Source organism: Osmerus mordax, chromosome 12, assembly GCF_038355195.1.
Source record: "Osmerus mordax isolate fOsmMor3 chromosome 12, fOsmMor3.pri, whole genome shotgun sequence".
Taxonomy (NCBI): domain Eukaryota; kingdom Metazoa; phylum Chordata; class Actinopteri; order Osmeriformes; family Osmeridae; genus Osmerus; species Osmerus mordax.
The window spans coordinates 1,857,330-1,871,307 of record NC_090061.1 but is presented as its reverse complement, the minus strand read 5'-3'; the positions used below and the strand labels follow the sequence as shown (position 1 = coordinate 1,871,307).

General features: G+C 43.5%; 1 protein-coding gene across 4 annotated transcripts in view; it reads right to left on the bottom strand.

The window, feature by feature from the left end:
- The window catches only part of si:dkey-237h12.3 (teneurin-3), an 85,417-nt gene that overhangs the window by 48,238 nt on the left and 23,201 nt on the right, over positions 1-13,978 (bottom strand). For all 4 annotated transcript variants that reach the window (XM_067248399.1, XM_067248398.1, XM_067248401.1 and 1 more), the window contains one exon: positions 1,192-1,414. In XM_067248399.1, the coding sequence (XP_067104500.1) occupies positions 1,192-1,414 (223 nt within the window). The remainder of the gene's footprint in view (positions 1-1,191; positions 1,415-13,978) is intronic.

Genomic DNA, 13,978 nt, shown 5'->3' with positions numbered 1-13,978 from the left:
CATGACTTGTATGATATAGACTGCTGTGTGTAGATTTAGACTGCTGTGTGTAGATATAGACTGCTGTGTGTAGATATAGACTGCTGTGTGTAGATATAGACAGATGTGTGTTGATAAAGACAGATGTGTGTAGATATAGACTGCTGTGTGTAGATAAAGACAGATGTGTGTAGATAAAGACAGATGTGTGTAGATATAGACTGCTGTGTGTAGATAAAGACAGATGTGTGTAGATAAAGACAGATGTGTGTAGATATAGACTGCTGTGTGTAGATATAGACTGCTGTGTGTAGATAGTGATTTGCGGCAGGTGTGATGATAGGTGTGCACATATTGTTCTGTCTATACCGCTAAAACACTCCCAGGTCACTGTATTGTTAGTACCGGCACACTGTCTTCCTCAACTTGAGAAACTGTTGCAACATAAATCAGTTGATTTGGTCAACTGAGGAGGTTTGGTTTTTTGCATGCTGGGCTTATTTTGATCCAGGCTGCAGACCGGCACTCTAATATCAAACTTGAATGGATTCAGCCTCCCGGAATATGTTTTTTGCACCTGATTTTATAACCCTACTGGGTGCATTTGAACAAATTGAACCAATATTGATTGAGGAAGGAAATTGTATGATGGAGGGGGTAGGTTAGATGGTAAAGCTTAGCAGGAGAGTCTTAGGCCGAAGTGGAATCTTGCTTGCTCATTTCTATTAGTATTTTGTGTGTTTTGAAATTGTATCCTCTTGATGCCAGATGCTACCCATTTGTGTTCATTGTCCTCCTTTTAAAATATTTACCTGAACCAGTGAGTGCATCTAATAGAATAGAGGACTAAATATATTGATGCCCTCTAACAATCTCATGGTGTTTTTTGTATCTGTTTCAAGTGTTATTTCAAGACCAGAAAATATTAAAATGTGAAACAGACATGAACACTGAAATTAGATTCAGACAGTGTTTTGGGTGGTGGGGATCAAATAAAGTTATCAGGTGTCAAGTCCCCTGAAATATCAATTAAATTTAACCTAAGTAACCTAAAATTATATCAAGTCACATGTCAAGTCATCTAAAACAGCATCAAGTCACCTAATACAGCATCAAGTCATGCATGAAGTCACCTAAATGTGTATCAAGTCACTAAGTTGCCTAAAATCACATCAAGTCACAACAGAACACAGTTCCTCCCAGGGTCTTCACCTGCTCTCCAGGGCCACATTGCTGCCCAGAACCCAGCTGTCCTGCAGCTGGGCACATTCTGCCGTGCCCTGCAACTCTGCTGCCAGGCCTGCTGAGGGGGGAGGGCTGGGGCTCCTCTGATTGGCCAGCGAACCACTGCTCAGGGACGTGATGGATGGCTGCTGTTTGTGAGGGGGCGGGGCCGGCGGGTGAGGGGGCGGTCCTTGCTGGCCTGACAGTTGGTCTCCTGGTGATGGAAAAACAACACACATTTTTTTTGATTAGTACTGAGGTACTATAGGGATTTCACGTACGGAAGAGCTGTCGCTGGTAGAGGGTGCTGTTCCTATTTTCACGACAGTCTGTCGCTGTTTTGGTCAGCCTATCCCTGCAGGCTCTCTCCAAAACCACCAAACAGAAGACATGAGGTGTGCAATCACAGCAAAAAAAGATCATAATTGAGATATTTTCGTGGCGACACGTGATAAGTGCTGCAAACATCAACTGGCTGACTGTTCAGTATTCTTAACCAGAAGGTCATTGACAGAGGCAGCTGTTCCTTTATGGGTGCTTAACAGAATGCTTCACGTTTGATTACAGCCTGAGAAGACTCTCAGATAACTAATGACCAGAACACCCATTAGAGCGCCGAGAGAACAGGTTTTCCAATTTCAGTCAAAGCTGGGTAATTGGCCCCCGGAATGACACACCATGATTATCTATCCATCGTCGCTGTTTAAAAATAAAAGTGAAAATGCTGACATTTCGTATTTGCTTCACTAAATTCATTTTTTTCGGTGCGAAACTCAAGGAAATATCAACAAGAGGAAATGGAAGATACGAAATAGCTGCCAAAGTGTTGGAATTATTGAAAAAGAAATGTTGAGGGTTGCTGTTGGGTTTGCAGTGTGCTGTTCTGGTGATTTACTGTTTGTCTTTGTCATTTGGTAAATTTACATTCTCCTCTTGACAAAGACTGTGTTCTGACAGGAACGGCCACAAAAACAACAATTCTGGAAGGACTGTCTGCATCGTTTGTTCACCCCTGATGGTGAATATGCAGATTTTGTCCTTGTCGCTTTGCATCCGCCTCTGACTGTGTCCCTTTCAAACAAAGTGAACCTCCAGTGTCTGACTGAAAGTTCCACATCGCTTCCACAGGACTGTGTTTGTGCCTGGGGATCGTCCGGAAATGATCTGGTACACAAATAATGGCTCCAGGTTCTATTATAAAGGGCAGGGCGCTGTTGACATAACTGCCTGTATCTCACATCCCACAGTTATAGCTTTTCAAAACTAAGTGAAAATATAATCCTCTTTAACAAAGTCTATTGTTCCAAGCAATACATGTGTAGCACAGATGTGCGACACGTTCTATACGTAGAACGTTCTATACGTAGAACGTGGGTCAGCAATTACGGTGATTGGTGTAATATTTTATGAAAGGTCTCTAACCACAATTGAAACCCCTGGTCTGATGTCATTGGCAACAAGCCAATATCTGCTAAATGACTAAATGTAAATATGATATCTCTAGGCACTGCAAAAATGCAACATTTCTAAAGTTAAGTGCAAAACTAATAGTTATGAGGATGTTTATGCTTAAAACAAGTACATTTGGCTGCCATTAAGAATATTTCACTTGAGATGATTTGTAGAAAAAAATGAGTTGTGTACTTAAATTAAGTCACTAGATAAGCCTTAACAAATAAAAAAAAATTAAGATTATCACTGATGTAGAGTTTTTGCAGTGTGGAAAACCCTTGTTGACTTCATTATTTCACCTTGTCTAGTCAAACACAACATAAAATGAGTTATTGATTATCTGATCATGTTGACCCATAATAAACATGTCTACTTGCAGGTTGCGGTATCAATATATGTGTTTGTGTACTGCATTGTAGTTATCCCATCCAGCTATGCCAGGGGTGACTTCAATACAAAAGAAAATCCATTCCCATCAACACTTCACGTTTAGTACAATCTGAATTTGACAACTTATATTGACATTCATGTCTGGCTGTTTGTGGTTTTCAATGAGGCTTTGTAGTCCTTAAGTCCTACAGTAAACATCCCAGGTCTCTGAGAGGGACACAAACCAGGGTGACCAACGCCACTAAGGAGAGGTCTGAGAAACATGTGTCCAGTATGCCGGTGAAGGGGTGAGGAGGTGTGGGGGTGTGGGGGTGAGGGGGTGTGGGGGTGAGGAGGTGTGGGGGTGTGGGGGTGAGGAGGTGTGGGGGTGTGGGGGTGTGGGGGTGTGGGGGTGAGGAGGTGTGGGGGTGTGGGGGTGAGGAGGTGTGGGGGTGAGGGGGTGTGGGGGTGAGGGGGTGAGGAGGTGTGGGGGTGAGGAGGTGTGGGGGTGAGGGGGTGTGGGGGTGTGGGGGTGATGGGGGTGAGGAGGTGTGGGGGTGAGGGGGTGTGGGGGTGAGGGGGTGTGGGGGTGATGGGGGTGAGGAGGTGTGGGGGTGAGGAGGTGTGGGGGTGAGGGGGTGATGGGGGTGAGGAGGTGTGGGGGTGTGGGGGTGATGGGGGTGAGGAGGTGTGGGGGTGAGGGGGTGAGGAGGTGTGGGGGTGAGGGGGTGTGGGGGTGAGGAGGTGTGGGGGTGATGGGGGTGAGGAGGTGTGGGGGTGAGGGGGTGATGAGGTGTGGGGGTGAGGGGGTGAGGGGGTGTGGGGGTGATGGGGGTGAGGAGGTGTGGGGGTGAGGAGGTGTGGGGGTGAGGAGGTGTGGGGGTGATGGGGGTGAGGAGGTGTGGGGGTGAGGAGGTGTGGGGGTGAGGGGGTGAGGAGGTGTGGGGGTGATGGGGGTGAGGAGGTGTGGGGGTGAGGAGGTGTGGGGGTGTGGGGGTGAGGGGGTGTGGGGGTGAGGGGGTGAGGAGGTGTGGGGGTGAGGGGGTGTGTGGATTATGGCGTATGCTTCGTATGAAGGAATGAACCTCTCGGACAGCTTGACCTTTCCCCCCAGTAGGACATGGGAGCAAAGACTGTCCTGGACTGATGAAACAGCTGTGTGTTTTAAAGAGCTTTGCTTTGAAACCAGATCAAGATGGATGCCTCCCGTCCACGATTCCTCAATGTCAACTTGTCATCTCCTCCATCAGAGACATGCTTTTAAGACTGTTTTTGATTAATACTGTATGGCAGCGCTGAAACGACAGCCTCGTTCAGATCCTAATGGGCCTTGCAATATCTATCAAATGCTTCTTTATGGAGCTTCAGATTTCTTTTCTTTTTTTTGTGTAGAGTCTATTACCTCCTTTGAGTTTTTGGAGAAACATGCAGTCCGCATCTCCCCGATTGTAACATGGAATAGTAACATGGAATAGTAACATGGAATAGTAACATGGAATAGTAACATGGAATAGTAACATGGAATAGTGTGTTTTCACAAGCAGTGGCGGTGTAGGGGAGTCAGATGGCTGAGTGAATCGGGCTAGTAATCAGAAGGTTGCTAGTTCGATTCCCGGCTATGCCAACCAAATGACGTTGTGTCCTTGGGCAAGGCACTTCACCCTACTTGCCTCGGGGGGAATGTCCCTGTACTTACTGTAAGTCGCTCTGGATAAGAGCGTCTGCTAAATGACTAAATGTAAATGTATTGTGTTAGCTGTGCTCTAGATTGTTGTTCAGAGGATATTACACTCTTAAATTCATAGTACACTGCTCCAGATCACAATGTATCAACGGAGCAAAAAGCTTAAGAAATGATAGGCTTCTTGAATGATCTTTAAGAGGCTTGAGTAATTTTTGTCCATGAAAAACACAGAAATACAACGTATTAAAAAAATTAAATCGTTTTGATGTTAGATCCATTTTTGAAAAATAGGTCCTCGACTACACACACTCATCTGGAACATTAGTCTTGATCAAGTCTTTGTTATGTCTCTTTCACAGTCAGCCTTTAATGTCTCCTTAAAATCCTCCTTCTTCAAATATATAATTTTTATGAGACTGCTGCTGCTCTGCACTGAAAAATCTTCCACAAAGAATCAGGAGATAATTAAAAGGCATTCTGCTCTAACTGACTCGAGGCAGTGGGGTGAGAGGTTTGGCATATTCAATGTGTACAGTTAGTACTGAAAAGGCATAATGCCACTTTACCTTCCATTAGAAGTGTGATGCAACCGCTAATGGAAATGTAAAGCCATTACTGTGACTATTGTGCCCTCCACGAATTGGAAAATTGAAGGATTCATGTATCCCAGCATTCCTTTCAAATGAATCTGACCCATTGTTATGGCACTCCCACAACATCCATGAAAAGCATCCTGCTCCAAGAGAAGTAAAAATAATTCATATCTTCTGTATAACTATTTACATTTTAAATACATATGAAATATAATAAGTTACAATGTGTATATGTATATTTATACATACATATAACCTTACATATATCATCAAATGACTTTTCATTGCAGGTTCTGGCCTAGTTTAGCACCCTGCAGCAGATGAAGAAGGTGGCAGCTCTTTTAAAGTGTGCGTGGGGGGGGGGGGGTGCCTTGGGGAACGCTGATCTCTGAATTGTGGGATCCAGGTCCATTAGAACAACCTTGCCCTAGGTGAGTTTTGGGGATTTATTGTGTAAAGAGAGAGATGTGGTGCTTTGAACTGTGGTGGCCTGGGGTTTGGAAAAGCTACTTTTAAACTCCCGTCTTACTTTCTTTGGTATCGTTGCTCCTCAAACACACCTGCCAAGCTCTCTGCTATCTTTGTGTCAGATCAAAGAACAAAGTTTATTCAAAATAATTTTACTTTAGGGTGTTTAGTCAAGCAACATTTAAAATGTATTGTAATTATTGCATTCAAAAAACACACAATTACAAGTGTCCAGTTTTTAAAAATAGTGTGTATATATATATTGTATATTCAGTATATTCGTTTTTACGTGCATAAAGCGTAACAAAATATCAAGTATAACAACACAGCTTATATCAAATAACTTCCCCTTTGTATTGATCTACTGCAGGACCTGCAGTCTAAATATTTTGAACAGTAGGTTTCTATTCCTCCCAAAGGAAACTTTCAGATGACAGATCGTCAAACACACAAACACTACTTAGTGGATATTACTGACAGCTCTCTAATTACACAGTGATTATATTCATCCACAGTTGTGCTTTGACAATTAGTCTGTTGACAGGCTTTTATTGTAGCTTTTCTGTTGTTGACCAAGTTTGCTGCCTCATTTATTTGTCAAGCTTGAAGGGTCATTCTTAATTAAAATAAAACAATTGTTTTTCTATTTATTGAATCTTCCTTTGTAGCAAGTAAACCTGTTGTTCACTGCAGAATGATGTCCACCGTTAAAAGGTTTTTGTGAGTTCTCTCTTGACCTATGGAATGGCCAGAAATAAGAAGTTATTCGGTCTGTGCCAATTAAAAGTAAAATACATACATGTAAAAACTCGCGTCTGCGCATATAGTTTACAATTACGATTGTGTAAGCAAGGTCCAGTCGATGTCATGGTGATAGGTTGGAAAAAAGAAAGAAACATTTATGAGTATATTTCACCTTCCGCACCGTGTATAGCTACTCGTTCCACTGCGATTGTTTAGGATAGTCTGCTTGCATAGTGGGAACCAGAGACCTTCATCATCTTGGCATGTTGGTAGAGTTGCATGCAGACATATGCTTCGTATCTGTATCCATACTCCTGTTACAGCAGCTAACAGCCACACTTATGTGCCGTTCATGGCTGTTTACTTTAGTGTTCAATTGTGCTCTTTGATGAATTGCAACAGTAAGACAAATAGCTGTGCTACCAGGTTCTCATCAGGACGAGAGACACATCCTGTGAAAGGGAACACAGCTGACAGATACAAGTCAGTCTATTAACAAGTATAATAGGCTATTTAAAAACAGCCCAGCTCGTCAAGTCTGAATATACAGTATATTCTGGCAACATCAGCATAGTTACAATATTTTGAAGTCAGGGGCCGAGAGTAATGTGGTTTTATGGTACAGTAGCCCCCCTTCTCCTTACTTCACTCTACAGTGTGTTGCTGTGTCTATCCCTGAACTCATCTGGCTCATCACAGTGTTCCAACTCTAACATGTCCTACCACTAGTTTGGTTCAAGATTATTGCAACAAACAGTAGTACTATATTTAAAACAATGCTTTTTTTAAACCTTAAGTGAAAACGGAAGTTACACAAGCCACATTCACAGGCATATAAATGTCAATGCCTCCTGTCAAAAAGTTAAAACGGTTGCTTTAAAGTAAAAAAAAATATATATAAAAAATGACTAGTGACATTTCATTACACAATGACTCGTCTACCAAAACGTTCACCCTACTGGCATATCGTCTTTGTCTTTTCAACTGCCATTTTGTGTGTCAGTTGTCCAGAAACGCCTATACACACCCCTCTTATTCATTTAGAGGTACACCCTCTAAATCACTTGAGAAAATGGTTTGCAGGAAAACAGGCCACTTGTGTTTCTAATAGCTCGGCCTGTCGCTATGGGTGCTGTAATTACATTTTCTGAGGCAAATCACTTAGTGCAGGGTACCAAGCAGGAGAAACCTTCAGTAGCAACAAAAAGAAAAAAACAAGCGGTAGTACTCTCTGACGTGATTAATTGCATGCATGTTGTTTACAACTGGATGTGCTTCACCTCCAGAGACGACTCACATTTATAACAATGAGACGTCGCAGAGCGATTGTTGAGGGGGGTACGAGGTATCTGCCAAATTACAAAAGAGTTACTAGTAAACAATCAAGCTTGTGTTGATGTGGAGAAAAGGTGCATTGCTGTAGTAACAATACATTTACAATTTCGCTTAACAGTAGACAATTGAAAGAAAAGGTGATGGGTGCCAATGAGTGGATACGATAACTTTTATGGAGGGAGTGAGGATGGAGAACAATCACGGCCGTGACTAAGGAAGCTGTTTTTTCACGCCAATACAGAATGTAGATTGTCCAGCAGCAGGGTTGGCAGATGCTTTGACCAAGATTAAATTAGTACAAAAAGAACTGTTGTCGCTTAAGGGGACGGAAGATCGCTGATTTGACTAGTCTTCATGATGTCATGGCATGCAATGAACAGATTCTGCTCCAATTTGATCAGTCAGCAGCACAAGAGGAACTACTATCTTCTGTGTGCCAGGTGCTTCATTCTCCCTTCTACTACCACTAAGTGCCTATGGTACAGAAAGGCTTAATGTTTGATACTGCTGTCTGCACTGGAGAAGAGAAAGGACTGAACTACACAGGATATTAACTGAAATATGTTCAGATCACTTCCCTAGCAGTAATGCTAGTCAAATGTAGACATACATTTGTGTAATTTCCTCATAGAGATGTGCCCCTAGTTCACATGTAGCACATTGATTTTTAAGACAACACAGATATACAAAGATGTTCTACTATCCAAATGAAAACTCCAGTCACATGGCCATGACCAGATACCTGTGAGACAGAACCCTTGGTCAGAGACACACTGTACAGTATGCAAATACAACAAGCATCCCATTGCAGAGGTGGATTGCAGGGTCAAATACAAATCAATAATTAACTTTTTCATACTGTGCCTTAATCCACACACACACACACACACACACACACACACACACACACACACACACACACACACACACACACACACACACACACACACACACACACACACACACACACACACACACACACACACACACACACACACACACCACATGGCTGCCTCCTTACAGTGTTCCTGAGGTTTCAAATTAAGCTCTGTACCAGTTCCCTTCATTCCCCTCATTCAGTACAGAATGATGAAGACCCTCCAGTGCTTCTTCCTGGCTGATCGGCAACATGATGCGGTCCAAGGCTCCAGATGACACTGGTTAAGAAAATATTGCAAGGTTTGTGGTGCAAACCAAATATGCTGCTGGTGTTGATCCACTGGGCCTAGCGAGCTAGCTCCAACTGTTCAGAATGATAGCCTGCACCCTCCAGTGAGAGCACACTATGAAATCTAGGAGTTTCATAGGATGAAAGTGTTCTGCCCAACATGTTGAGTATCTGGAGGTGGAACCGGGTGCAGAACAGACATTTCATTTTTATACAGTTTTTATTATGTGATTATTATTTTGCTCACTTGTACAAGTCTGAGTCAGATGTTCATATCTCATGATTCATTTAGAGCTTTGCCTGCTTTGTAATTCAGAGAACAATCCGGTAAATGATCAAGGATAATTGCTTGATGAACGACCTCAGAGAAGTCTGAAGGAACAATATCTTGCCTGGCCTTGTGTCAGGGTTTGGGGGGTGACCTAGTGGTCACCCTGTGTTCTTTTCACAGCAGCTGAAGCTCATCTTTCCATCAACACCTTTTTCCTCCTCCTCACCACCTGTTGTGCGCTGATTACGCATCTTATAAATATCCTCTGTTTCCCTCCTTCTTTGCTGAAGAGTTTTTTGGTATTGTAGTGTTCTCTATCGTGCGTGTTTTTTTCTGTTCCAGCCGCGGTGAGCTGCTTTATTACCCTGGATTAACTGGACTGCCCTCCCTATCTTGGACTCTGCCTGTTCTTGACGAAGTATTACGGATCACCTTTTGGATATACTTTCTGGATCTATTTTCTGCGGCTTTACTTGCCCTTTTGTTTCCAGAGCCTTCTGCTTGAGTGATTTCAGTTTTTCATTAATAAACTTTCCGTTCCGCACTCCGCATTCGGGTTCTCCTTGTAGCCTTCGGTTTTAATCGGCCGAGAAACATCTATTCACTCTGCTCATGTTTTCCGATTTCAGACCTTGTACGACATCGGCTACAGAAACTGTGACTCAATCAAAAGGGGAGTCAGACTTGCTGTCCTTCAAATTGTCTCTAATGTAACTTCAACTGACAACAGCAGGCAAGACAGTCGGGGTTCCAGACTTCATTCACCTACGAAAATACCACCCTAAGCCTCATCTGTCATGTAACAGCCGCAACATAACATTTAACTTTGTCTGGCAGCAATTGATTTTCCCCTTGACGTTGACATCCAGCTCATACAAAATGTCTTTCTCAACTCGACTGGTCCTGCGATTTGAAGAAATAAAAACATGGTGGACAAACATCTTTAGTATACAATTTAAGACGATTCCCAGATTTACAATAAATGTGTCGATTTCTAGATAATTTTATAAGATTTGTTTCTAAATTTAAAAAAAAATATCTGTGCAGACACTTGAAGTCGTATTGACCAACCTAATTAAATGTGGGAGTGCCTCTAAGACTTGTCTAGAGGAAGGCTGGTCTTAACTCTAGGTACTTTCAATTAAGCCTCACTCACAAGACAGGATTCCTTACCACATGCTCCCTAAAAGGAGAGTGACTTACATCTGTTCCAAGAGATTTAGGCAATCCTCCATTAGCCCATTGGCCGATGCTAAAAGGATTTCTTTTCACACTCCTATCAATTGGATTGGTATTTGATGAATTAAATGAATTGTAACTCAGATTGGGTAACTTCTAGAGTATTTCCAACATATCTGTGCGTTTTCACAGATGACACTAAACACCAAGATGTCCAAGAACAACCCTACAACTACAAGAAGTTCAATACGTGCCCCCCTGTGAAGTAATCACACAGACCCAAATCTCCCCCACCTAAATGGCTGAAACAGCTATGATCTCACTCGGTGGACTGCATAGGGGCGTCAGGTGGCTGAGCGGTGAGGGAAGCGGGCTAGTAATCTGAAGGTTGCCAGTTCGATTCCCGGTCATGCAAAATGACGTTGTGTCCTTGGGCAAGGCACTTCACCCTACTTGCCTCGGGGAGAATGTCCCTGTACTTACTGTAAGTTGCTCTGGATAAGAGCGTCTGCTAAATGACTAAATGTAATGTAAATGTATATAGTGTATTTTGGGATATAAAATGTATGTAATTTGAATGCTGCCGCCGTGCAAACAGAGACTGTACAGACTGGCATTTATACGGCCAGTTTCCCTGCAGGTGAACTAAACTACAAACGCAGAATGAGAATGATAAAGCCGCGTAGTTTAGTACCCATGGCCTCCATAGTCTTTCATTGTCAAAGTAAATTCAGGAAGGACAAATAAAGTATGCTGTACAGTACATGCTATGGACATTTTAAAATCTATCCAGCCTTGATTTTATGAAGAAGTCCCTCTGAATACATTCTTCCTTCTACATCATTGGCTGATATCTGACAGCAGACAGTTTTTGGAAGTCATCAACCATGTGATTATATCTTATAACGTGTTACCATGCTCGTTACTAGCCATACAATAACAGGGACATAGGAACATGCCTTAACCGGGTTTTTACTCACCAATCATACACATATAACAGCACTGTCTCCTCGTCTGACATGTTTCTAAAACCGCGACCCACTTGTCAACCCAAAGGGAACAGCTTTGAGATTCGTCGTCTGCCTCCCTAATCTTGCTCGCTTCGCTTCAATTAGATAAGGAAACACATAACCAACACGTGTGCTATTTCCAGTCACTTCTGATAGGCCCCAAGTTCTCTTCCTGTGCGCCACATGGCAGTCGTGGGAGGTGGAGGCGGGTGCACATTCGCACCCCGTCGGGCTGTTTCACACCCAAATCAGCCCCATCTCACTCGGGTTCATTAGGAGCACAAAACGAAAACTAAGGGGAGAAATCGTTGAGAAAACGAGTAGAAATAGGCAACATATGGTCCGTTTAAACAGAGACTCAGCTTGGAGGAGGAGCAGCTGAAGAAGTTTTTTTGGCTGTGGAATGAGATGTATGGAATCTGGGCCCTCGCTGGTGAACAGAAAACGTTGGCGTGGCGTGCGTTGTGGCGTGCGTTGTGGCGTGCGTTGTGGCGTGCGTTGTGGCGTGCGTTGTGGCGTGCGTTGTGGCGTGCGTTGAGGGCAGAGATGGTGGTGTTTCCATGGAGAGGACACACGTGAGAAACTTGGGGCGTCTCCAAGGGAATGCGTGGCGGATAATGGCTAGAGAAACCTATTTTACCTCCGACTGTGTCACGGAAATTGACTCTGCTCTGAGTGACGGCGGAGTCCAGACCGCATCTTCTGGAACATCAACCACAGAGATAACGAAGCCGAAAAGAGATGCAATGGAGAGAAGATATGGTTTATAGCTCCCAGAGACATCACTGACTACCACGGACAGAGGAGATACTACCTATGTTCAGTTTGAGCAGGAATCCGAAACAAGGTTGGTTGTGTATATAACTTGCTAGTTTTTAAATTGGCGCCAAGATGATTCATTTAGTCCAAAGTGTCATCCTCCCACTTGTGAAATCACACAGGGGGGGGGGGCAAAGCTCGGTGATGAAGGTCAATAACAACAAAGGGAAGGCCCTTATCGGAGCAGTTGTGGTCCGCGAGTGACAATGGAAACCTCATTGTCAGGTGTTTAGTCAGATAAGGCCCCACTCCCTGGGGGATTACCGCCTGCTTTTCATCAATGTAATGCTTTAAAAACAGCTTTAGCAAACGTATGGAGGATCAACCAATTTAAATGCTAAATCTCGCTCTCTCAGGAGATTGAGGCTAAGGGCTAAACTCATACGGGTAAACAAATCAAATCAGCCATAAGGAGTCCGGAATAGGCATACGATAAATGACCCCCACAACTCGGAGTGTGAGGCGAGTCCTGGGAAAACAGGGATATTGTTTACAAAGTGGAGGGTGAAAATCTGATGCCGCCACACCCTGTCAGATATCCTGTTTTAATATTCAAGGTGAGATGATAAGGCGCTTGTTGTATTGATGGGTTAGCCGAGTGCTAGCACTAGCCAAGCGCTAACACTAGCCAAGCCATTTGTTTCAAGACATGGTAACAAATTACCCTCATTTATATGAGTTAGAACACAAGTGCCTTTGTGGGTTGTTTGTTCCTCGTGTACTTGCACGTGTAGCATAAATCAGACTTTACTTTGCAATTTCAACACTCTTTCCACGGGAGCAGGTACACAGAACAGCACACACACAAAGCTATCATCCATCTGTCCTCATCCATGGCAGTGGTTTGCACTGGTAGAAGGCCAGTGTGTGCAGAGGGCCTGCGCTGCTCTTTCAGAGCCGCGTAATGATCGCTATCAATCTCCTCAGTGTCGAGTCACGTTAGAGAGCTATCAAGGAGGAGAGCTGGCACAGACAGAGCAAGAGAGAGAGAGGGAGAGAGAGAGAAAGGGAGAGAGAGGAACAGACACAAAGAGACAGAGGGACAGAGAGAGGGAGATAGGGACAGAATGAGAGGGACAGATAGAGGGACAGAGAGAGCGAGCCCTAAGACATCCTACAGAGCAGTATGGCAGTGCATTAATCACAGTGGGTCTCTTGGTGTCCAGGATAAAACTGTCAGTAAAATGTTACAGCCAAAATAGAGATGCTACTATAACGCCTGAAGTCCAATCCTGGTTTTCCTGGCTCGCTCGGGCCTGTGACTGAAACACATCACTTTCACTGCCACATTGTGTTGCAATTTCTTTTGTTTGAATTCAGCCGTTTTTTTCTGGCAGTCCCCAAACAGATAGGAGCGATCTCGCTGTCACAACGGGCATTTTCGTCTCACTCACAATGAACAGAATGTGAAACAATAAACTGTGTGGGACTGTGTGCCAAGGCAGCAGAATATGGTAGAAATCAAGCTGTCATTTGGTTAATTAGCTGTTTGTCATGGTGCATACACTGCTTTGATTACATTTACATCAAGCTGTACAATGTAATGAAACTCATACATTCACAGAACATAATATCTGATTTACATTACAGCTCTGACCTATCCCGTTCCTGTTTATCGTGGTTAGGTTCTTTGCGATGTCCGTAGTAACACTTTAACGGTTCCAGCTTCAGTCTGAGGGAACA